At 36.6% G+C, this 25,344-nt stretch overlaps 1 protein-coding gene across 2 annotated transcripts in view; it reads left to right on the top strand.

Moving 5' to 3' along the window:
• The window catches only part of CMYA5 (cardiomyopathy associated 5), a 103,400-nt gene that overhangs the window by 68,369 nt on the left and 9,687 nt on the right, over window positions 1-25,344 (top strand). For both annotated transcript variants that reach the window (XR_012484774.1, XM_074282350.1), the window contains 2 exons: window positions 16,451-16,584; window positions 23,313-23,412. Coding sequence is in view for 1 of the 2 variants with exons in the window: in XM_074282350.1 (XP_074138451.1) it covers window positions 16,451-16,584; window positions 23,313-23,412 (234 nt within the window). In the remaining variant the exon portion in view is untranslated. The remainder of the gene's footprint in view (window positions 1-16,450; window positions 16,585-23,312; window positions 23,413-25,344) is intronic.

Here is a 25,344-nt window from a genome sequence, read left to right on the forward strand (position 1 = left end):
TCACTATGTGCCAGGTACTGTGGTAAGCACAGGAGATAGAAAGAGGCAAAAGATAGTCCCTGGCTCTTAAGGAGTTTAAAATCTATTACATATTTATTAATTTAAGCAGCACAGAGTAATTGAAAGCTCACTGGATTTGGTTTAAATCTCAATCATGACCAGTGTGGGAATCTTGGGCAAATAATTTTCTCTGGGTCTCCATTTTTTCCCTTGTAAGATAATGTGGTTGAATTTGATGATCTCTACAGTTACTTCTAGCTCTGAATCCTGTGATCTTAAGACCTTCATAATCTTGAGCTTAATTAATTAGTTACAATGTAGAGTATTTCATGTTATAGATTTAAAAAAAGATCATGACAACCCATTTATGACTTAGTAAGTCTCAAGGAATTGTTTGATAGACTTTATGATGAACTAACTTGCTGAGAGTCTTATGCCAGAGGCAATCCCTATCTTCTAGGCTCCAGGTGCCAATCCCAGCATTTTACTCAATATAACAAGATGTTTTAATTCATCATAAGAACCAATGATTATAGTTGTTTCAACAGTGTAGTAATGCTTGATAAAAATGATAACCAAGGGATTGGGCACAGGGGCAGGGTGCATTTTGGAGGAGTCATGGAATGGGTTGCAAAAGTGTTAGAGTAGAACTGAGGTACAGTGTTAGGATTACCAGGTGAGAATTCAGGTTGTCTGACAGTGACAAGGTGAGAATTCAGGTTGACTTGACAGTTCTCTGGCTCAGACCTTTGGTTCCGGCCTTTAAAGGGAGTTTACACCTTAGGAATTCTAGGAGGAGCAAGCTCATTGGTTGAAGTAATGTTTCCCAGAAGCCCTTGCATTATCCCACACTCATTCTCTGGGAGGATAAAAGAAGGGCAGCATTGGGTCTGAGAGAATGGACTCTGGGATAAAGTCTTGACGCCAGGCAGGCTGAAAGGAGACCAGTCTGATTTGAGAAAGGAAAAGAGTTGGAGGAGATTCAGAGCTCCCAAGAAACCTGCACAGAGGAAAAGATTTTACAGATCTCCTCCCAGAGAAGGATTATAATTGAGCAGACTACCAGACCCTCACAATTCAAGAACATTACAAATTGGCGCCCAACATGGGGCAAGGACTTTTCCTTATCCTGACAAGGACTTATTCTGAGCCCTTCAGAGGAGCTAGCCCAGATCTTCACAATTTGGTGCCCGAACAGGGACTTGGACCAGCGCTCACCTATCTCTCAGGACTGACTGACCCATGTTCAACTGCTGTTCACATGGAACCCTTCTCCACTCCCTTCGGAGCGGTGCTCCCCTTTGTTAATAGCAGAGAAAATAAAAAATAAGGGGATTCAGTGCTCAAGTGAAGTTTCATGTGAACCTTGCCAAGGTGAAGACCTCTAGCAGTGTCAGGGAGGCCTGGAATTCACCTCTGGGATGCTTCTGTGTTGCTGTGGAACCCATCAATCAGAACTGGAAGAGTCCTAGAGCAAACACCCACATCTAGCACTCTGGGGCAAAAATCTCTGAAAAATTCCAGGGGAACAGCATTGAGGGTGAGGAAGGAGAGTGACAAGTCCCTCTGGGGCAGCAGAGATATTTGGAGAGGTCAATGTGAGGGATCTGTAGTCCCTTGCTAGTATTTTTACTAAATTGACATTGGCTGGGCAGCACCATATGGCACAAAGTCCAGTAAACATCCCGAGACTAATTCTAATATGCAGTTTGGGGTGAAACTTAGGATTCTAAAGTGTAGAACTAGGAAGAACTAGGTAGAGCACAAGACAAAACATAGTCAGTAGAGAAATAAATCAAGCCAGCTTTACTGAAGAAAAATGCAATAAGAAGGGTAGTCATTGATAATGGAAACAAATATATGTGCTAGAACCCAATGGAAGGCAGTATCAAAATCTAGCAAAGTCAGGTGGATTTGTATAGGGTTCTTATCTAAGTTGGGCCAGATCAAAATTAGGGGAAATCAAGAAAGAATCTGGATTAAGAGGGTATGTCAAAGTGTGGGGGCCAGTGCTGCTTTATGCTAGGTAAAATGCCTAGGGTTAATTCATATCCAGACTCCCTACTAGCAATAAAGGGACTACTGTAGGCCTTCCTTTGGCTTTGATGAACCTCTCCCTGTGGCCTCTTCCATTAGTGAAGGTGGGAAGGCTGCTGAGGTCCTTCTAGATAAATACATAGACAGACAAAGAAATGAACAGATAGGTAAGTAGAGGTAGATAGAGAGTTACAGACAAACAAATGAACAGAGGGAGAGAGACAGAGGGACAAAGACAGGAAGAAATATAGACAGAAACAAAAATGAACTTATTTCAGATAGAGATGATAGGTATAAAAAAACAGATTAGTAGAGGTTTATATAGACAGACAAATGAACACATGATAGAGAGAGAAATAAATGAACATATTGATAGTGATAGATATAGATCACTACATAGATATAGATGGACAAACAAATGAATAGCCTGGTAAGTAGGGAGAGGTAGATAGATACAAATAAACAAATGAGCAGATGGGGAGAGACAGAGAGACAGACAGAAGGATGGAGAGAGAAATATAGAAAGACAAATGAACAGATTAGTAGAGATGGATATAGACAGAGAAACAAATGAACAGATTGGTAGAGATAGCGATAAATAAACATATTAGTAGGTAGTGATAGATAGATATAGACAGCTACATAGATAATAGACAGATGAACAGATAGGTAGAAGAGATGGGTGTACTTTCTTTTGTGACTATAAAAGAGCAAGTGAAAAAATGAACAGCAATGTAAATGTATAGTAATTGATGAGCAATTTAATTCTATTCTTTAAGTATTTATTAAGCAACCACTAAGTGCCATAGACATTGCCAGATTTTAGGGAGGGGGTACAAAAACAAACATTTGCCCTCAAGGAGTTTGAATTCTATTGGGTGGAAGAAAACAAAAACATGGGGGAATAAATTCAAAATATATGCAAAATAAATATCAAGTAGCTTTTTATAAGATGAAATTGATGAGGTGAGAGAATTGAGGGCAAGAGATCCCTTCTGGTCTATGTTGCAGATCCTTTGTGAATTCTTTGCAAATTTTGTGGTAAAAGGGGATTTATTTGCACTAAAAAGACAGCTTTCTTAGTGGGCAAAGAATCCTGGCAGGATAGTTTTACAGAGATGGGTTTACACTGAGAAGAAAATAACTTCATCAGTGGCCCTTCCTGATTAGGAATTAGCAAAAGTAGGTTAAGAAAACAGTGCTAAGAAGACAGCTTTCTAAGCGTGCAAACTTCTGGTTAGGAATTTGGCAAAGATTTGGGGGTTCAGAATTGTCTTTTATTAGCCCTCTGAGGCTTGGGGCTTCTGTTCAATTCAAAATTGAATGAGATTACTTAACTGGGAGTTTGAGCCACTCAATAGAGGCTCACATTGACTATGCCCCAGGTGGAGATTTCCAATTGCATGAGATTACTTATGGGTGTGGCCCCTCCCAGAGGCTGAGAGAGTTGGAGACTCAGGATTACCCTCCCCCCCAAAGGGTACATCAGGGGCCCCCAAAGGTTAAAGGCAACACAATTTACTTCATTCCCCTTCAAGCAGTCCCCCCAAATTCATTTGGGGAAACAGGAGGAAAGTCTCATCTTCTGTAACTGCTTCATGATAAGGGTTGTAGAGATGTCCCTATGTTCGATGGGGGTTCAGGTCTAGAGGGTAAGTTCGAGATCTGAAGAAAGCAGCAGAGGCATTAGGGGACGTTGTATGTCCAGATAGGCTGAGAAGTGAAAGCGGGACTATTTGTTGCTCTGCAAGGAGCTAGGAGGCTCAGGCGAGGTGTGATCTCTTTTAGCAAGTGCCTTGATACCTCCAGAGCCTTCTCAGTCCTGCAGGGAAAAGCAAAGATCAAAAGCAACTTGAAACCAATCTCCCCTGGGTGTGTGCCCCTTCTCGGAACAGGCTCAGGAGAGGGAGGAGGTTTAACAGCTAAAAGTGGGCTTAAGGGTGTTTGTTCTGGTGGGCTCTAAGGAGGGTATAAAAATCAGGGAGCTGGGGGATCAAAGCCAGGGGAGAACCGGCAGCAACTCCCGCAGCTAGATCTGTGACCCTATTTCCCGTGGCCTGAGGTGAATCTCCCTTCTGGTGTCCTTTACAAAAAATGACTGAAACCGCTCCGATCCATGGACAGCTTGTAGTAGCTGTAGAATTTCTCCTGCATATTTAATAGAATTCTTTGCTATCAAAAGTCCCCTTTCTTTCCTATAGCCCTGTGAGCATGCAAAATATGAAAAGCGTATTTGGAATCCGTATAGATGTTCACTCTCATTCCCTTCCCCAGTTCCAAAGCTCTGGTTATAGGGCAGTGAGTTCAGCCTTCTGGGCAGAAGTCCCGGGGGCAATGGCTTAGCTTCCAGGGTGCCATTGAGGGTCACCACAGAATAATCTGCCCATCTTTCAACATTTTCAAGAAAGCTGGACCCATCTGCAAACCATTCACCACTTGCATTGTCAAGAGGGATGTCCCTCAAGTCAGGTCGGCTAGAGTAGAGCTTCCTCACAATTATGAATGATGTCACCAACTGTTTTCAGGACCAAGGATGGCAGGGTGGAAAGTGTGACACACGCAGAGAGTCAGGTGGGGCTGTCTAGCAGGAGAGCCTGACATGGGGCCAGCCTCCCACTAGCAGCCACTGATGCCCTTTGGCTTCTCAAATGCTCTGGTGCCCGAGGGTAAGTTCTGAGACTTCTGTTCTAAGGCACAAGAGCCATTCTTGGGAAACTGAGTCAGTTCCTTTGAGAAATAGTCCATGACTCTGGAATCACCCAGTCTTGCCTTTTGGGACTTTGGATCGAGATAAGAATGCAGTTCATTGGCTCCAGATCTCTTAACTAAAGAGTGAAGTTTGTGCTTAAGAAATTTCTCAATCCTGACTAAGGTTGAAGTGGCCCAAACAGAGGTATCTATTTTCTCCCAGATTTCAGAGGGAACAGGGAGGGTCTTCAAAGAAGCACAAAAAGGTCACTTGGAAGTCTCAGAAGAGAAAATTGGGTCCCCAACTTCACTATTAAATCCCTCCCCAATAAGGGAGCAGGATAGGAGGGAATAATAAGAAATGAGTGTTTAAATAACAGGTCACCAAACTGGCAAAGCAGAGGAAAAGTCTCCAAACAATTCTTAAGTTCCCCGGCAATCCTCATTCTATGGGGAAGTGCCAGAGTGAGAATCAAGAAGTACTCACAGCAAAGAGAGATTCAGTGGTTTTACTGGCCACTTCTGGGATAGCCAGGGGTCTACCCGTCATGGTGGGGGAAGGGGGAGCTTGACTAAGCCCCAAACTCCTGCCAGGGGGTAAGGCCCTGGGGGGCAGCTCATCCCCGGGGGGCAGTCTCTCCTCCAGTGCCCGAGTCAGGGCAAGGACTGGGGAGTCTCCTCGGACAGTTTCCATGACACCTAAAGCACAAACCTCTGTGGTTCCTGGAAATGTCAGCGGCCAAGAGTAGGGACTGTTCTCCATATCTCGCTTTAATTCTGCGGTCTCCCTTCTCCGCTGCCGTTTGATCCCTTTCATTAAAAACTCCAACAGCTGTTTCTAGCAGCTGAGGGAGAAATCTGAGGGCCCAAAACTGGCTTCTGCAGCTTCCTCCGTATATCTAGGACAGATTGTTTAATAGTAACATCTCCCCAGGACAGATTAAGGAGGGCGTTGGTCTTGGACCCCTATCAAGGGGAAATTTTCATGATGAATTTGTGTTTTTTACATCTTTTTAAAAGGCAAATATATTCTAGTGATATTCTGGAAAACTGCCAACCCTAGGGAGTATAGTATGTCTCACCCGGTAGCTCAATGCTTCTTGCCTGGTGTCCAGGTCCTTCAAGTGTGATAATGAATGGAATTTCGACCTATAACTAATAAAGCAGCCCCTGTCCCAAATTCCGTGAATGCAAATCTTCAAGTAGCACTTGACAAAAGAAGTGCCTATTTATCCATGTGTCAGATTTTAAAAAATCAATTATATTATATTGTAACCTGCCAATGAAAGCAATAAACCCACAAATGTGGCCTTTATAAATTATAGTCAAGCATTTTCCTTGGAACTAGTGAGAGTTTAATTTCACTTTCTACTTAACATGCTCGAGGTATGTAGGGAAAGGGGGAAGGAGAAGGAAAGGGGAAGCTCGCTTGTGTCTAGGCTGCTGCTGAAGAAAATAATTGAATAATTGAACTATGTGCCCAAAATTTTCCTAGTAATGTATACTGGAAAAATTAAGGGGAAGGGGGAGTTATTGATTGGAGTCTGACTGCACCAACTGTCACAACACCTGCTTTGGCTGGATTTCAGTTCTATTCCACTTCAGCCACAGGCCTGGGTTTCCCCCTCCCCTCTCTGTGGTCTATACATTCCTCATTTATTTATTTATTAGGTAAAAAAGGCCATTCTTTGCCTCATTTCTTACCTAGCTTTAATCACTGAATAGGGATTGCCTCAGTCAAACCGAGACCTGTTAAAGTCCTTACCCAGGACCACATCTAGGTATCTTGATCTATACCTGGCCACTGGTCCCAGATGGCTCTATAGGAGAAAGTTTGGCAGGTGACTTTGCAAACTCTCCCTCACTCAGTCCAGCTCCCTTGCATATGACATGGCATCATCTCCCTGATGTCATGGTCCTTTTTGAGAACTAAGGATAAACGACAATATTTATTAGAATAAACAACTAAGCAACATGCTTATCTACTTGTATCTCCCCAACTCTTGGGCACAAGTAATTTTCTCATGTCTATTAGATTCCTATTTAAAAAATAATAATTAATAAAAGTTGTTTTTAGATGTAATTGGAGAAAAATTATTCTTAAAAAAAAATCTATTGGACTCCCAAACTGAGTTCAATTGAATGCCTATGAATAACCTAGCCCAAGGATTCCCTGTCACTCTGGTAAGATCCTCCAGATCCTCTGTGATTCTGGAGAAGTTTTCTAAAATCTTTGCCAACTGAGACTACAATAGTATCTTAGGTCTAGATCTGAAAACGATCTTGCAGATCATCTGGTCCAACTTTATAGATAAGAAAAATTATATGTAGATAAGAGATCCCCAAAGGTTAATTGAATTGCCCAAGATTACCCAGGTAATAAGCAATAGTATCTGCCACTCTCCTTCCCTCCCCTCTCTCAGTTGAACTGGGTATTCAAAAGGACTTAGAATTTGTGAGATATCCTTAACCTTTACAAGATACAGCAAGAACTAAGTGAGCTTATATCATCAGTGATCCAAGCAGCCTTCTAAGTCCTGGACTGGCATGAGAAGAGAGGGTCTGGAAAAGAAAGGAAATGAGAAAAGGAGGTGAATTCCTCTCTCCCTCCCCAAAGAGAGATGTTAGTTGGTCTCTTTCGTCCCTTAACAAGGGAAGAATGAATTTATCTTAAGTCTGGTTCTGGATTCCTTGTTATTATAGCCACTGGATATTCTGATTTACGCTAAAAGAAGTTGACTTATCTCTAATATTGGGTGTTTCAGGGGTTCTGCCAAAAATCCCATGACTGAGCGGCAGAAATAGCAATAGTGACTCTATTCCACAATCCACATGTGTGTGAATAAATCTCTATGTATTTTAGATCAGGTCCCCGAAATTGGCCCCATGGGATTTTGCAGTGGGCGAGAGTGACAATCCCTTGCTTACCATGTGTGGGCTCCAGGAGCTCCACCTCACCCTTTCATACTTTTCTTTGAATGCTTTTCCCAGGTCGGGTGGGCTCAAAATGCTTAAAAAAAATTTCCCCCCACTCTGCTGTTTTCTCAGCTGTTCTGTCTCTCTTGGGTGGAGAGAAATCAGCAGAACTGGGGGCGGAGGATGGAAAGCTGAGAGAAATACAATACCAGGACTAGCTGTGTGGGCTGGCTGCGAAGGGAGACAGTATGGATCCGATGACAAATCTGTGAGACTCAATAAGCCAAAAATGATTTTGGAGCAAACTTCCCAAAACCCGACCTCTTCCCTGAGTCAGAGAGGCCATAATGGCCATCCCTGTGGTGTGCTTCTTTTTTCTGGCTTTCATGCTGCTGGCTAAGTAGGGTAGGAATGCTGTTGTCTGTCACAGTGGGGCCTGCTATGTCGGGACCACCTGCAGCTCCATCTGTACAGAAAAGCATGAACAAGTAGGAGTTCTGAAATGAATTTGGTGCCCAAGCAAGAGAGAATTCAGATTTCTAGCTTTTGCCCTCCTCCCTTTTTTCCTTTCTAGATATAGCTGGATGAAGCTCTGGGCTGGCTAAAAGTCAGAAATCAGTTATCTCTTGTACAAAATGCATGGCCATCTGATTTGACAATCCTTGATAGGAAAGACAATTTTGCTTAATATAGTCTACTGAAGGATGTAAATCTCAGCCTCAGTTCTGTGTCTGTAAAGTGGGTATCTGATGTATGAGTACTTAGCAAGTGGGTGGAAGGAGAGTGGCCTTATTTCACCAAATCTTTTGTTTTGGCCAGAAATCCTGAAGATCTTCTTCCAGATTGATTTAAAAAACAAACAAACAAACAAACAAAAAAAAAAACTATGTAAAAGAGGTCATTTCCTACCTCATTTCTTACCTAGCCTTATCACTGATTGGGACATTGTCTCAGTCAAATTGTGATCTCCTTCCCTCCCACCTTCCCTCTCTTCCTCCCTCCCTCCCTCCCTCCCTCCCTCCCTCCCTCTCTCCCTCCCTTCCTTCCTTCCTCCCTCCCTCCCTCCCTCCCTCCCTCCCTCCCTCCCTCCCTCCCTCCCTCCCTTCCTTCCTTCCTTCCTTCCTTCCTTCCTTCCTTCCTTCCTTCCTTCCTTCCTTCCTTCCTTCCTTCCTTCCTTCCTTCCTTCCTTTCTTCCTTCCTTCCTTCCAAAAAAAGCCCACTGATAGACTTTTTCTATAGTCCAGCTTTACATAGTGTACAGAAGCTTCTACAGAAGCTGACAAAGAGTGTCTCTCAAGATAGTACTGAATGTTCCAGTACTTTGGCAATCTGTTGAACCCTATATTGAACCCTTCTTAAAATAATATCTTAAAAGGCATACAATAAAACATATAGGATTACAAGTGGTTGAGATAGTTATCATTTTTTTTTTTTTTTATTTCACTGACCCCAAGTGAAAAGTCATGTCCTAAGAGGATGAGTGGATTTAAAATTAGTGGGGCTTTTAGAGACATTGAAATATACCCTATTTATAAGATAGGGGAGAAAACTACAGTCAGTTATTCATAATACATTTTATAATATCTCAGGATGGCCACTGTGGGAAGATTTTCAAAAGCAAGAGTCAAAACAAACATATTTTATTCAGAATCCACAGTTGACTGTGAAATTCCATGAGTATTTCATTGAGCTTGGGATTTGTAAAGGTTATTGCCATTATGGCAGTATGAGTAGAGGGCTGGCCTTGAATTTCAGCAGACCTGATTGTTTAAGACTTACTTCTGACTTTCTAACTCATATATAGACTGTGTGACTCTAGGTAAAGCCCTTAATTTCTTTCTTTTTTTAAAGTAATTTTCTTTTTTTTAATTATAGCTTTTTATTTACAAGAAAAATGCATAGATACTTTTTCAGCATTGACAATTGCAAAACCTTTTGTTTCAACTTTCCCCTCCTTCCCCCAGATGGCAGGTTGACCAATATATGTTAAATATGTTAAAGTATAAATTAAATATAATATATGTATACATGTCCAAACAGTTGTTTTGCTGCACAAAAAGAAATGGGCTTTAAAATAGTGTACAATTAGCCTGTGAAGGAAATCAAAAATGCAGGTGGACAAAATAGAGGGATTGGGAATTCTGTGTAGTGATTCATAGACATCTCCCAGAGTTCTTTCCCTGGGTGGAGCTGGTTCAGTTCATTACTGCTCTACTGGAACTTATTTGGTTCATCTCATTGTTGAAGAGGGCCACGTCCATCAGAATTGATCATCATACTGTATTGTTGTTGAAGTATACAACAATCTCCTGGTCCTGCTCATTTCACTAGGCATCAGTTCATGTAAATCTCTCCAGGCCTTTCTGAAATTGCTGGTCATTTCTTACAGAGGAATAATATACCACAATTTATTCAGCCATTCTCCAATTGATGGGCATCCACTCAGTTTCCAGTTTCTGGCCACCACAAAGAGGGCTGCCACAAACATTCTTGTACATACAGGTCCCTTTCCCTTTAAAGCACTTAATTTCTTGTGCTCTATGACAGAGGTGGCAAATACAAAGTCTACATGTGGCCCAAAACACTCCCAAGTGCTGCCAAACCAGATTAAAATGTAACTAGGAAATATTTAACAACATAAATGAAATTACAATAAAGTACAGATAATATTACATTTTAAAACAAGTCAATTTGTGGCCTTAAGTTGTCCTTATGTATCAACTAGTTTCCAGGCAATTGTCCAGAACTTTAAGTTACAGAGACGGTGCCAACTTTCATTGGTATTGGGAGGTCTTTATTCCTAAGAAATCATAGGTTCAGTTCCTTTGTAGAGGGAGTAGCACTTAATTATTATTAGATAAATAGTTTCTCTTTGTTCTTAGGTATATTTCCCAGCTTTTTGGATAAGTACCTACAATTTCTTTTGTTTTTTTTCCCCAAGAGATTTTACACCTACTTTATTTTGACTGGCTGTGTAACTGGGGGGTGATACCAACAGGATTGGCAGGGATAACCAACCAGGTGTTGCTTTAAAAAGCAATCCTACTTAGTCATCTTCTGTAAAGTAAAAGGAGACTCAGTTCAATAGCTTGTCCACGTAAGTCAAAAAAGCCCTGACTCCCTCAATGTGACTTATACCCTTGGAATTGCATCAATAAAAAGATGGTTCAAGAAACTTTAAATCCCCAAATGTCAAAGTTCTAAAAAGACTTTAAGAATCTGCAGAAAAACATTTCTAAAGTAATGTCTCCCCAGAGACGGCATAAGGTCATGCTTCTAGACCTACAGTATGGATTTTAAGAGCAGTAGGCTTTCACTAGAGCAGCTGGGTGGCACAGTGGGTAGAGTGCCAGCTCTGAAGTCAGGAGAGCCTCTTACTAGTTATGTCACTCTGGGCAAATCACTTAACCCCATTTTTTTGTAGTTTCTTCATCTGTAAAATGAACTGGAGAAGGAAATGGCAAATTGGTCCAGTATCTTTACCAAGAAAACCCCAAATGGGGCCATGAAGAGTTGGACATGACTGAAAAACAACTGAATAACAACAAATGATTAAAGTTCCTCATTTTGTTGAGCTAAAATCTGCCCCTCCTCCCCATAGTCTTTATACGTTGGTTTTACTTTAGCCCTCTGAAGTGACAGAGAATAAGATATTTACTCTTAATCAAAGGAAACAGCATGACATGTTAGTTAGAGAGAAGGTCTTGTAGCTAGGAAGATTTGTTTGATTAAGCAGGACTCTACGATTCTAAGTTGTGAAGGATGGTACCAACCTCTTGTACCAAGGAAGAAAATGTTTCTCCAGATAATTTAAATTATAGGCTCATTCTCTCCCCAAAACTCTTAAATAAAACTATTTGTCTCATTTATTTCATCAGTGTATCACTGATGATGTCCTACATAATTCTATTAGCTCTGCAATTTTGAATTCTAATGGCAAACTGAGCAAAGAGAGTTCTCCGTTAATTGGGTTCAGGTGAGAATATCACAAGTTGGGTGGGTGAGAGGAGGTTCTGCTTTCTTTTTAAATGTGAGGAAGAGTGCATCGTCTCAGATTCAAATGTGGCCATCTGGAGCGCTGGTCCCACATGTTTGGAGTTCTCATTCAGTTAAAAAAAAAGCAATGACTGTTGATGGGAAGACTTTGATTGACATTGACATCAAAGTACATTTTTTTCTGAGTCAAAAACCATGGAAACAAAGCTTTGTTTCTGAGCTTAACTCATTTTGTTCTCTGTGTTTAAGAAGATGTTGAATATGTAAACAAAACAACACATTGAGTTGTAACCCAATGTGTTGGATGCTTTCCATCTTCGTGCCCAGTATTTTGATATCAGAAACTAAATAGAAGCATTGAAAAGATTTGTAAAATTCTAGTAACTTTCACATTTCATCTTCTTTCATGTTTCAGCAGCATATTATCCCTCTTTTACAAACAAAAACTTGAGCATAAAGCATATTTTTAAAGAAATAATGAATTAACACTTGGCATTTGGTGGTTTTAATTGAACTTCTCTTTTTCACTGAAATCACTGGGCTCATAAGCATATGCTAAGCTAAGAAAGTTTTGTCTCTTAGGACTGAAAATTAAGATGCGTAGAGTTGGGCTTACTTTACTACATATTGGTTGTATGACCATGAGCAAGTTGCAACTTCTCAGGGCTTAGGAAACTCTCTAAAGACTACCATATATTGGAGATTAGCCATCTTTATCTGCATTTGAAGTTTCCTTATTGAAATTTAATAAGGCAATGAAATTATATTTGAGTGAAAAAATGAGAAAGAGATAGGCATGGTGAGGAACACCTGCAATATCTGCTCTTGGAGAGGCTAAGGTTGGTTGTTTAAGCTGGGGACTTCTGAGCTTTACCAGAGCTAAAGATGATTTGATGTCTACAATAAATCCAGGGCCAATAAGGTGAGCCCTATATATCACCTAAAGAGGGGTGAACCCACCCAGGTGGGACACAAAGTGGGTCAAAGCTTCTATGTGGATTAACAATAGTGTGAGATTGGTGAGTAGCCATTACATTTCCAGTTTGGGTAAGATAATAAAACTAAATGTAGGGGGGAAAAATTCAATCTAAAATTAAAAAAAAAAAAAACATATGAGAGACAGGATTTACTCTATTTACCTTCCTAACCTCATCTTTGTTTTCATACTATGACACAGTAGGAAGCAGACTATATTCTTGCACTGAACACAGTCATATTTTAGTTCCTATTATTGGGTGTTAGATGAGTCTTTTGTCAAAGAGCATGCAAATTCCAGTATGAAGAATTCTGGTTTTAAAGAGTCAGCCCTCAGATTAAGTTACTCTTGACTTAATGTGCCTCCTTGTCTCTGTGTGTCAGCTACAGGAATTGAGATCCTGAGAACTGATTTTTGGGGGTTTTGAATGAATAAATTTAACTCTGCAGTAAAGTCCTTCTGACAATGTATCTTCTTTGACCTTGAACATGTCACTAGCTTTCTGAGCGCATTCATCTGTGACATGAGGATAATAATCCTTTTACTACCTACTCCACTGTTATTACTGTAAGCATCAGTGCACATCACATACAATGCATGTGGAAATATACTGAAAATTCAAGAAGCTGAAATATGTTTCTAGTGTCTTATTTCATTTGTTAGTATTATCATTATTTTTTATGATTAAGAATTATTCATTGCTTTATGATTCAGGTAAGTGGTCATCATGCCAAAAGCCAAGAAAATTCATGGGAAAAGATTTTCAGAAAGTATATTATTTAAAGCAAATTTGCCCCTGGCAGGAAAGGAAAAGTTTCACAACTAAGCAAATAATACAAATGTGCTGATCTAGTTATTTAAATATAAAGAAAATTGGGGACAGGGGATTAAAAAAAAGGAAGGAAAACATCCAGAAATAATTCAGGTTATGTATGTATATATGTATGTATGTATGTATATATATGTAAAACAATGACTTTTCTAAGCAAAGGGGAGTTAGCTATTGATAATTGTTATTTGTTTCTACTGATTAGGGTAAATCACATATTTTATAGGAGATTTAAATCTATAATCTTCAACAACAATATTTAGCTATTTGAGTTTAAGAACTGCACTCTCCAATTAAAAGGATTTGCTTCTTTCATTATTTATCTGAAATATAATTAATTGCTATTGAACTTGTGGTTCAGTTTCATTGATCCATTCTCACTGTACCTAAAGATAGAATACTCTCATGATCATGAGGCAGGACCTAAAATAGAACCCAATAAAATCTGAGACATTTGTACTGACCTTTCCAAACATGGGGCACTGAACATCCACCACTCAAATAGATCCTGGCTTCTGTCACCCCTTATTCTCAGTTACACAGGGTGACTTTTTGATCTTCTAAGTTAGTGGTGTCTACAATTCTTTGCTTATCAATCAAAAAATGTTTGAATGTGTATATATATTTACTTATTTATAAATCATATAATATGTACCTATATTAATAACTATATACATTATAACACTCATACAAAACTAGACATTTAGAAAGGATAAGCTAAAGATGAAATGATATTTGATCCTGGAAGCAATTAGGAAGTCATTGGAATTTATTAAGTTAGGAGAGTGACATTGTCAGCCTTGCACTTTAGAAAAGTCTATTTGGTACTTGTGCAGAGGATAGATTGGAACTGAGGGAGAATTGAAACAGGGATAAACCATCAGGAAACTACTGCCCTTCCAAGTGAGAGGTAATGAAGGCGTTAACTGAGGAGATATAGCCATATGAATGTAGAGAAAGGGACAGATGTGAAAGATGCTGTGAGGGGGGAGGGGAGAGAGTGAGGAGCCCAGGATGATCCTCAAGATGACTGAGAGGATTTTTAATCTAGGTGGCTGGAAGGACAGTGATGTCTTCAACAAGAATAGGAAAGTTTGGAAGAATTGTGGCTCTTGAGGGAAGTGAAAAATAATGTCATAGGAACTATGAACATCCATTCCCACATCTACTGTGCAATCCACTCTGTTACATGGAAAAATTAAAAATTAAGAGCCCACCAAAAGGCTTCTGCTGCAGCAACAAGCTGATCTTGGGAGCAGAGTGTGTGTGCACTGGGAGTGGAGAAACTTTGCCTGTATAGCTGCTAGTGTCAGTGCTTAATGGTGGTCAGGTAAAAATTACCCTGGAAGACCTCTGCCCCAGAACATAAAGGGAGAAGATGGAGACATGAACAGTTAAGAGAGGCCTGTGAGGAGGAGGAGAAGGGAAGATAGTTATGGATACAATGGAAAAGCGGGATAAAGTTGTGTAGGAGGCAAGCTCCTTGTCTGGTTGTTATTGGGATGGATCGAATTTGAGTTGGTTGCTTATCCCTTGGGGTAGTTTTATAGTCCACTAGAGGTTCAAGGCTCTAACTTTGGAGATCACTATTCTAAGACTGACTTTCACATAGATTTTTTTCTGCTTCCCTTTATACACCTAATTAATTTTTTATATAGGGCAGGGTTCTTAAGCTTTTTTGGGTGTGATGGAATACTTTGGCAGTCTGATAAAAACCTTTTGGATCCCTTCTTAGAGCAATGTTTTAAAATATATAAAATAAAATACACAGATTTACAAAGCAAATAAATGATTAACTATTTAAAAAACATTCATAAACAGCAAGTTGAGAACCTCTCTTTGGAGAAGCTGATCAAAATGCATTGTCCATAATTGTATAAATGGTCAGAACAAGGATTTCAAAGCAGCCTAAGAATGTAGAAAACCAGCAGAAGACAAAACATTATTGTGATAAGGTTCATGAAACTATAATGAATCAATGACATCTTGATAGGATTAGAAGCTTGCAAAGTTCATTAGTAACAAGACATTACCAATGATTGTTCTCTGTAGCTCTCCTCCCCCATTTGTCTTACATTTAAATGGATAGATTAGCAACTTTGTATTATTTGCTTGCATGCAGCAAAATTGCTTTAAACAATGCTATTCTTCCTAAAAACTTGTTTCCATGAATCTTCTGGGCTTTTGACATGATGAACATTTACTTAGTCATGACCCATTCTGAATTTTTTTCAAGTTCAAATTTATTAAGTATATAGCATCTCTTAGTTCAAAAAGACCCTCCAAGATTAAAGGAAATTGTAATCCTAGAGAAAATAAATAAATTCTTGGAAGATTACCAGACTTTTAAATTAATTTTTTTTATGGATCAAAAATATCTTTTCTGGTTTTTCTCAAAATAATGTTCTAGAAGACATTTTAAAGAGTGACATAAATCAAGAGAAGCAGAAATAGTTTTAAAGAAAAAAATAAACCCTAGTATTCAAGCACTAAATATTATGCAGATTTCTAGTGCTCTCTGGTGGGACAACAATGAAAAATCACTTTCTGAGATAAAGCACAGAGTAATGCCATGCTATTCTTATTTTCCAAGTCCACAAAATCCAGATGTCTACCAATGCCCCTATCTGGAGTTGGTACAATAACAAGGAATGAGTCCAACCATTCTGCCTTGGAAATGGCTCAAAAAAAATATAGAGATTTGGAGCTCTAGGAACTTTGGAGTTTACTCCTATGACTCCAAGTACATGGCTTTTCCCATTGTTACATGAGATTTTGTTGCTACCCAGTTCACTGATTTGAAAGCTTAGAAAAAGAAATGGACAGAGAAAGAAATGAGCAGAGAGAGAAATGAGTGATTGCTTGGTATCCTAGGAGAGAGATAAAGATATTCCAACTATGTCATAAAAGAAAACAAAAAAAAATTATTCCTATATAAAGTTTAATTAGTAATTGAATGTTGGATCTTATTGCTAAAATGGGTTTATTTGTGTTTGTTTTGTTCTTAGATCTTACTCTGGAATTAAAGGATTTCAGCTAAAAGTTAATCTCCAGCCCAATGATAACTACTTTTTCTATGCAAAAGCTGTCAATGCTTTTGGGACAAGTGAACAAAGTGAAGCTGCCCTCATTTCCACCAGAGGTAAAGTATCCCTTTCTGAAAAAACTAACTTTTCTTTTGTCTACTTTATCTAAAATTGATTTCCCCAAGGATTCCTATTTTTCCATGTAGCTTTCTTCATTAACCATTAAAGGGTGTAATGCTGGAGAAACTGAGGCAAGATAGAGATTAGAGAGGTTTTAGAATTTTATTTGGGTTTCTGAGAGGGAGAGATTTTTCTGGGGGGCAGATCAGAATCCATTATTTCCCCCCAGAGCTGAATTGGACTTTTGTCTCAAAGAATTCAACATCGAATGTGTGATTCTAATGATTTATTTATGGCTCCAAGTGATCCGGGGAGACACAGGCAATGGGTGGAGTCCAAACACTGGTGAGTGTGGGAATTTCCAGGAATGGATCATCAATTCAGTTTTGACAGATTGGGGGCAGGACCATAAATTCTGATAACTGGGAGTGAAGGGGGTAGTGATTAGAGAGAGAAAGTCTGGAACAAGAGATATGTAAGCATATCTCTTAAGAAATTTATCTGCAATTTATGGTTCTATAGAATGCTAATGGTCAAGGCTCCCAGCCCTAATTATTTCAGTCCTAATAGTCAGGAAGGGGGTTTGCAACCAGGGGCACTGAGGCAGATTTGGGGAAACCAAGGCAAGACAATTTAGGGAAACTGAGTCAGGACAATAAAAGGAAACTGTGGCTCAACAAGGGTACTATGTTCTCCCATCTACAGTAACACTGTTCATTTTTCCCCCAATCGGCCATCCTAGGAAAATCTATGCTGTGAAAGAAATAATGGAAGTCACCAGTAGTTCTCTGGTTTGTGTTGCTAGTTGATATTTGAAACAGCATGATCTATTAGAAAGAGCATTAGCTTAAAGTTTAGTTCCTATTTTTTCACTAATGAGTAGTGTGATCTTGATTGGTCACTTCACTTCTAATCATTAGGAATCGCTGTTTAAAATTATTTTATTAGATCTCAGACACTTAACACTTCCTAGCTGTGTAACCCTGGCCTCAGGAAAAAAATTGTTTTATTATTAGGTTCTTTCATAGAAATGCAAAAAAATTGACTGGGAATCAATGGTTCCCATTAAACCAGGTCCCTTAAACACAATTAGTATTCTCGATGTACAGCCTTTCTTTAAACATCAACGAGTTACCAGACTTCTAGAGGGATAGAATTGCATCCATATTAACAATTTCATTATAAATGAAATCAGAAGATATAAAGTTATGTCCAATAAATAAATGGACAATTCACAAATTCTCTTTGGAGAGTTGAATATAAAAGTTGGTGAAATTAAGGTTTTTTGGTTAGTATTTTATTTTTCTCCACTTACATGCAAAACAATATAAATTTTAACATTCATTTTAAAAACACTGAGTTCCAAATTCTCTTTCTCTCTTCCTTTCCAATCCTCTCATTGAGAAGGCAAGCAATTTGATATAGGCTATACATTTCTTTTCTTTTCTTTTCTTTTTAATTTCTTTTTTTTTTTTTTTTTTCTTTTCTAAGGCTGGGATTGAGTGACTTGCCCAGGGTCACACAGCTAGGAAGTGTTAGTGTCTGAGACCAGATTTGAGCTCAGGTCCTCCTGAATTCAGGGCTGGTGCTCTATCCACTGCGCCACCTAGCTGCCACCTAGCTGCCCCCTAGGTTATACATTTCTTGATAATTTCTTGAAAAATGGTATCTAACCCCTTTTTTGAATCACAGCTTTCATATAAAATTATCTCTCCTGGATCTATTTTCCAAGTCAATTGTTCATCATGACAATAACTGGGGTTTATGTGTCAGCATTTGTTGCAAAGAATAAAGAAAGTAGAGAAATTAATTTTGAGACCTTAAAAGAGTCTTCAAAGGAAAGATATCAAAAGTTTAAATTCTAATGATTTCTTGCAAGGTAAGTCAAAAGCTCAGCTGTAACTTTAGTTGGAAAACACTTGATTTTCTTGTCAAATGGAAAGATAATGGTAGCTAAAATCAACACCAGTTTCCAATACAAGTTCATTTGCAATATATGGTGAAAGAAGATGATGAAAAATTATGAATAAGGTCACTTTACAAAATAGCCAAATGCAGCCGAGGAAGTAAAATTCAATAAACTCTACTGGTTCTCTTAACACCACCAGAATCAAAGATAAAACCCAGTGTTTTATAGCTAAACCCTTCATAGCCTCACTTTTCAGTCTTTTCATACCCTACTCCTCTCTCTGTTTTCTGTGATCAAGTAGTACTGGCCTCTTTCCTGTTCCCCCCCAAAAGATACTCCATCTCCCATCTCTGCACATTTTCCTTTTTTAAATTTATATTTAAATTTAATATTTTTGTAAATGTTTTATTCATTGTAAACTTAAATATAAAATGAGAAAATAAAATAAAAGAATATCTCTATATACATAGCAGAACAGAGAGAATATAATATAAACCAATAAATTTCCATTTTAAGAAAACTTGCATAATAAGTACTACACATTATTTTCAAAACTATCCAGCTTTTCCTTGCTTCCTTGCAGATTTTCTTTTGTTCTCCGCTGTGTAGTTTTTAACTTTTATTCCCCCCCTCCCTTTCTTCTCTTCCTCATAAAGAAGCCTACAATTAATGCATATATATAATATACACAAATAATTATCTATAAATATATATATATATATATACACACATATATAGTCATATGCACATATATAGTCATATATATACATACATACACATATATATGTATATATGATCATACTATGCATATTTTCACTTGTCCTTTTTTTTCCTCTAGAAGTGGATAGTATTTTCCTTTATAGGTCTAAATATTTCCATATTTTTCTAAATCAACAAGCTCCTAATTTCCTATTATAACAGTATTCAATGCGATCACACCCTAGAGGAAGCTAGATGACATAGTAGATAGAGTACTAACCCCAGATTCAGGAAGACCTGAGTTCAAATCCAACTTTAGGCACTTAACACTTACTAATTATATGACCCTGGGCAAGTGATTTAGCTCCAGTTGCCTTGCCAAAACAAACAAAAAACCACAATTATATTTTATCTGAGAAATTGTCCATGATGGTTTTCCCCTAATTTTCTACATTCTTTCTATTCATGGCTACATTTGTTTAATTTATACAAAATTTTTATAATTTAAAATAATTAAAGTTACCCACTATACACTTCAATAGTACTCTCATATTATAACATACTTTAGGATCGGATATTGCTGAATATCCTTCCTTTACAGGATAACTTTTCACATCTTCAAGAGCTGTCTCCTATGCCTCCAAGAAGATGTTTCTGCCTTTGTATACTCAGAACTTAACACAATACCTGGCACTTATTAAGATATTTAACAACTGATTCTTGGTTTGAAATCAAGATTACAGAGAATTTGGTATAGACTGTAGTAAATTCAGATCAGCTTAAATGCATTTGTAGATAAAACTGGAAAGAGCAATAAATGAATGTGAAATGAAACAGATTTGCTGGCATTTCTATAGTGACTTATTTCTATCTATGACAATGTTAGAACCTCAATATATACAGTCTATACTCATGTATTATGTAAAGAAGTAACAGTGGTTCTTTAGAAGCTGTCAGGAAAAGAAGCTAGACTTGACCAAATACAACAGAAAACATATGTTGGCGACAACTTAATTTTCCAGATATTTTCAAAAGATTCCTAAAGAATGGTAAAGGTCATAAACGTAACATTTGCCCACTACCAAAGGAACTGAAAAACACCTCAGTAAGTCTTCACCTATATTTCTCCTCTTATTTCTTTGAAACTTTTATGAAAATAGTTCATTCACACATCAAGGATATCTTTGATGAAAATGCAAGAAGAAAATAGACATACTGGTGGATACTCTTCTATTGCATATCAATATTTAGAGCTACATGACAGGTAGAGAGAATTTAAGTTATTGTTTTTTTTGTTTAATTTCAGAACAGTATTTGGTACAGTAAGATAAAATAGTCTTAAAGGTTCTATTGAAAGAAGCTATTTAATATACTTATGTCAAAATCATTTATGACAGTTATAGTAGAGATAACTTTGTTCAATGAACCCCTGAATACCAATATCAAGACATTAGCTCCCCCTAAGGTATTTTCCAGTGTCTTTTTCAGAGATTTTGTAGAATGATTCTCTCTCAATGATATGCTTCTCCAAATGTTCCTATTTATAGCACATTGTACTAATTACATTGAGTTTGACAACACTATGAATTCTTATTAACGAAATCTATTCAAAATCTATTCAAAAGGATTGGCTTATGTCCACTAAAGCAACAAAATAAATAAAAAATGAATACTGTTCAGTTGATAACATGAAATCTAAGTCTAACACATTGAGTAGTTCATTGATATACATATATCCTCAACCAATAAACCAATTAATAAACATTTCTTTAAGCATCTACTATGTGCCAAACACTGGGGATATGAATTTAAAACATGAAACAATTCCTACTCACAAGAATTTTACATTTTATTGAATAATAGATGATATATACAAATATGAATATATACAGTATATACAGTAATTAAATATAAGGAGCTTTGGGAAAGAGGGCACTACCAGCTGTGGGGATCAGGAGTAGTTTTACAAAGAAGATGATTCTAGAGCTGCATCTTGAAGAAAAATTCTAGGTGATGGACATGAAGAGGGCGTAATTTCTAGGCATAGAGAATGAGCAGTGCAAAATCATGATTATGAGCAATGAAATGTGTGGGGAACACACAGAGGGTCAGTTTGGCTGAAGTGTAGAGTATAAGGAAAGAATTAATACAAGATGGGACTGGAATGATCAGTTGGAACCATGTTATTAATTGAAAAAAAACTAATATAATCTCTAGAGGAGATTATAATTTATCCAGGGTAAGCAAGCAAACAAACAGACTAACAAATAGGGAGCCACTGGAGTTTATTAAATAGGAAAGTGACATGATCAGAGCTCTTCTTATAGAAAAATACTATGTGGAAGATAATTGTCCTGAGGAGGAACTTTAGGTAGGGAGAACAATTAGAAGGGGATGGCAATAAACGAGGAGAGAGGAATGGATATGCTGGAATGAGCTCTAACCAGTTTGGATTAAGCATTTATACCTCAGAAATAGGCAGCTACTACAAATCCAGTATTGATTTATTACTTTGTTGACTGTTTCAACAATGTGTTAATTCAGATTAAACTGAAAAATATGTATTCAGTTCCTTCCCCTTCCCCCAAAAGGCCTGGTTGTTAAACGTTTACCAACATACTTCTGTATTGCTCTATAAACATTGCTTAAACTCTGCAGGAGAGCTTAGGGAATGGAATTTTCACCAGACTAAAGGCCTGGTGATTGTAGGCTAATAAAAAAAATAATAATTCTGACAATAATATTTGCTTTACATCCATTTTTGTATTTGAACCTTACAGCACCCATAGTGAGAGGTGATAGTTCATTGAACTAGCCAAGATTGAATAGGGGAAGAACAATAGTTTGGATCATATTTTACAAATTGTGCAGCATTTTCACTGATCCTCTATTGTTTGCTGCCACAAATGTTCATCTTTTTAACAGCAGTATTCCCTCAGTGATGCTCTATGGTTACAAATTATGGAAGACTATGATCTCTGGACAGCAAAAATTGTAGGTATCATAAAAAGCAATGAAAAGACACATGGTAGATATAAGTAGACTACAACATATTTCCAACAATGACGTACATAAGGATTCATATGATTAGAAAGGCTGTAAGAAGTCTGTCTCAGTCCTTAATCTTAATGCTTTCCTTCTGAAGTTGTAGTAAATTCTGAAATTATACTAAATTCATCCTGGATATATTGTGCTTGTACATAGCTTTTTTTTTTTTTTTTTTTTTTTTTGACTTTCTTATTAGAGTGAACTCCTTGAAAGCAAGAATTGCTTTTTTGCCTGTCTTAGTGGCTCCAATGCTTAGCATAGTCCCCAGAACATATTAGGTACTTACTCCTTGTTGATTGAAAAAAGGAGGTGAGTCAGAAAAGAATGGATAAAACCTTCCGAGGGAAGTTTCAAGCTCAAAGGGAAGATTCTCTGAAGAGAATCCATGGGAAAATTTGTATAAAAATCGAATAAAATGAGGAGACATGGAAGAGTTGTTATCTGTAATGATGGAGAGAGTTCCCCTACTTGATGAAACTACATGTTATAGCATCTATCTATTTGTACATTTGTAGCAGTTGCAATACAATGGCTTGAGTGAGGATCAAAATAGGCCCAGATTCTGGTCACTTCTGATACTCAGTGGAAGAGACCAACTCCCAGCTCTGTCCTGGCCCCATGTTGCTCCATGAGATGACCATTTTTTTTTTAACTTTGATTTGATCAAATTACATCCTTAGAATAAGATTGCCTTACTATATTTTCTAGAATGTTTTAGTCTGCAACTCTGGATCAGTCATAACAATATTGCCAAGTCATGGTAAGTACCAAAATTATATCATTAGAAATGAATGCTGTTTTACAGAGAGGGCCATTCAGTTCCTTAAGGAAACTCCTATTATCATGGACATTGGAGTTGTCTAATGCATGGATGGATTTTTTCACCCCAGAATTTTGCTTTTCCCACTGCTCAGTCAATCACTCCTAGAAAAGTTCTTTAGAAGCTGAATATCTCAGTGTCTTCCTTCAAAGGAAGTAGAGAGCTCCACTTATCCAATTGAGGTCCAAGTGATCCAGACCTCCCTCTCTGTGATAGTATTGTAATACTCTTTTCTAAATTTGTAACAGGAACCAGATTTCTCCTACTGAGAGAGACTGCTCACCCTGCACTACAGATCTCTTTAGATGGAACAGTAATCCGCTTTACAGAGAGAAGAAGACTCACTGAGTAAGTAGAATCCCAAACAAGAAAAATTCTGATACCTCAGCTATGTAACCTTCTATTAAATGTGTCAATCTAGAATTGATTTTATATTCGACTGAAGTGTCTGTGTGAGAAATAAAATTCAGATGTGCACATATACACAATACCAAAATAGTTATTTTGTCAATCAATATTATTAATAACTTGCTATGTGCCAGACATTATGTTAAAGACTAGAATGAAACAGTCCCTATCTTCAAGTAGTTTACATTATACTGGGGAAGAAAACATGAATATATATAAGCACATGAATAATAAATACAAATGAATACAGGGTACTTTAAGTCTGATAGAAGGATAAATAATGTTTATTTGTAAACATCAATACATATAAACATAAATCTATCTCCGAATATCACATATAAAGTAGAACCCAACTATTTTATATTTATTTCACTATATTATGTATGTAAAAACAAATATAATGTAGTAAGGGTCAATTGATATGTACAGAAAAGATTATAACTATATAATCCAGAAAGAAGTTTAACACAAAAAGTGTATATTTTTTTTATTTTTGTTATTTTTTTGCCTCTTTTTTATAATATGGGTAGTGTAGAGATATATTTTATATGATTTTTACATCTATAATTGATACAATATTGCTTGCCTTCTCAATGAATAGGACTGGAGTGAGACAGAGAATTTGGAACCTCAAAGTAAAAAAAAATTTTAAAAAAATAAATAATGTAATTTGAAGTCTAAAATAAAACTCTCTGTACTTTCCTTTAAATAAAAATGAAAGTTTCCCTCTCATTTTAAGGTGTATTTTCTATATAAAAGTGAATAAAAAGTAGCTTGAATCTGTGTAAATGATAGATTTATGTAGATTCTATAATCTGTGATTATGTTTATATAAAGCAGATCCAAATTATCTTGTACTAATTTTAGATAAATGTATAAATTATATACATATAAAATTAATTGTATGAATGTATAAATAAAATGCATAGATAATGAATGTGCATGTAATTAACAAATAGATAAATAATATATGTACAAATATATAATGAATGTAAATGGATGTTACAAGAGCACATAAATGAAATTATTAGGTATCTTGAGCCTGCTGTATATCATACAGATAGTTAGATATGATAGATAGATACATAGTTTATATAGATCTATATGTATGTGTATAAAACAAATCAAAACTACCTTATATTAATTATGTATAAATTGATATGTTATCCAAAGATACAATGATACAACTACTTCCTTGTATTCATTTTATATAGATAGATTAATATATATGTAACTATGTTATCTAAGAATATAAATTATATATTCTTATATATTATATATATAATTGAGTAAATATTTTATTTATTTATTTATTATTTATAAATATTATATATATAATATAATTGTGTATAAATATTTTAGATATAGCTTGTTATCTTATAATATTTAATATAATGTATACTGATAATATATCTATGAACAAATTGAATAAAAGGGTATATTATAAAATAAGATTTATAAAAATGTCTAAAATATATTTACAGACAATTATATATTATGTTATTTATATATGCATATATGAAATATATATTATTCATTATATGCTATGTTTTATATTATATATTATTATATGACATCTTATATAAAATACATGGCATATAATCGTCATATGTTATTAATATAAATTAAATAATTCTTATATAAATTTGTGTTTATAATTATATCATATGTAATTATAATATATTATTACATATTGTCATGATACATATGATATATCTATACATACAAAATAAATACAAAGGAGTTTGATTCTATTTTATATAGCTATCTCTATATAAATATGTAAATAAAAACAAAATGAATATGATAGATTGGACCTATTACAAAAATTACTTATTTTCATATTTGTTATCTACATATACATATGCACAC

The sequence above is a fragment of the Sminthopsis crassicaudata genome, chromosome 1 (genome assembly GCF_048593235.1).
Source record: "Sminthopsis crassicaudata isolate SCR6 chromosome 1, ASM4859323v1, whole genome shotgun sequence".
Lineage (NCBI taxonomy): Eukaryota > Metazoa > Chordata > Mammalia > Dasyuromorphia > Dasyuridae > Sminthopsis > Sminthopsis crassicaudata.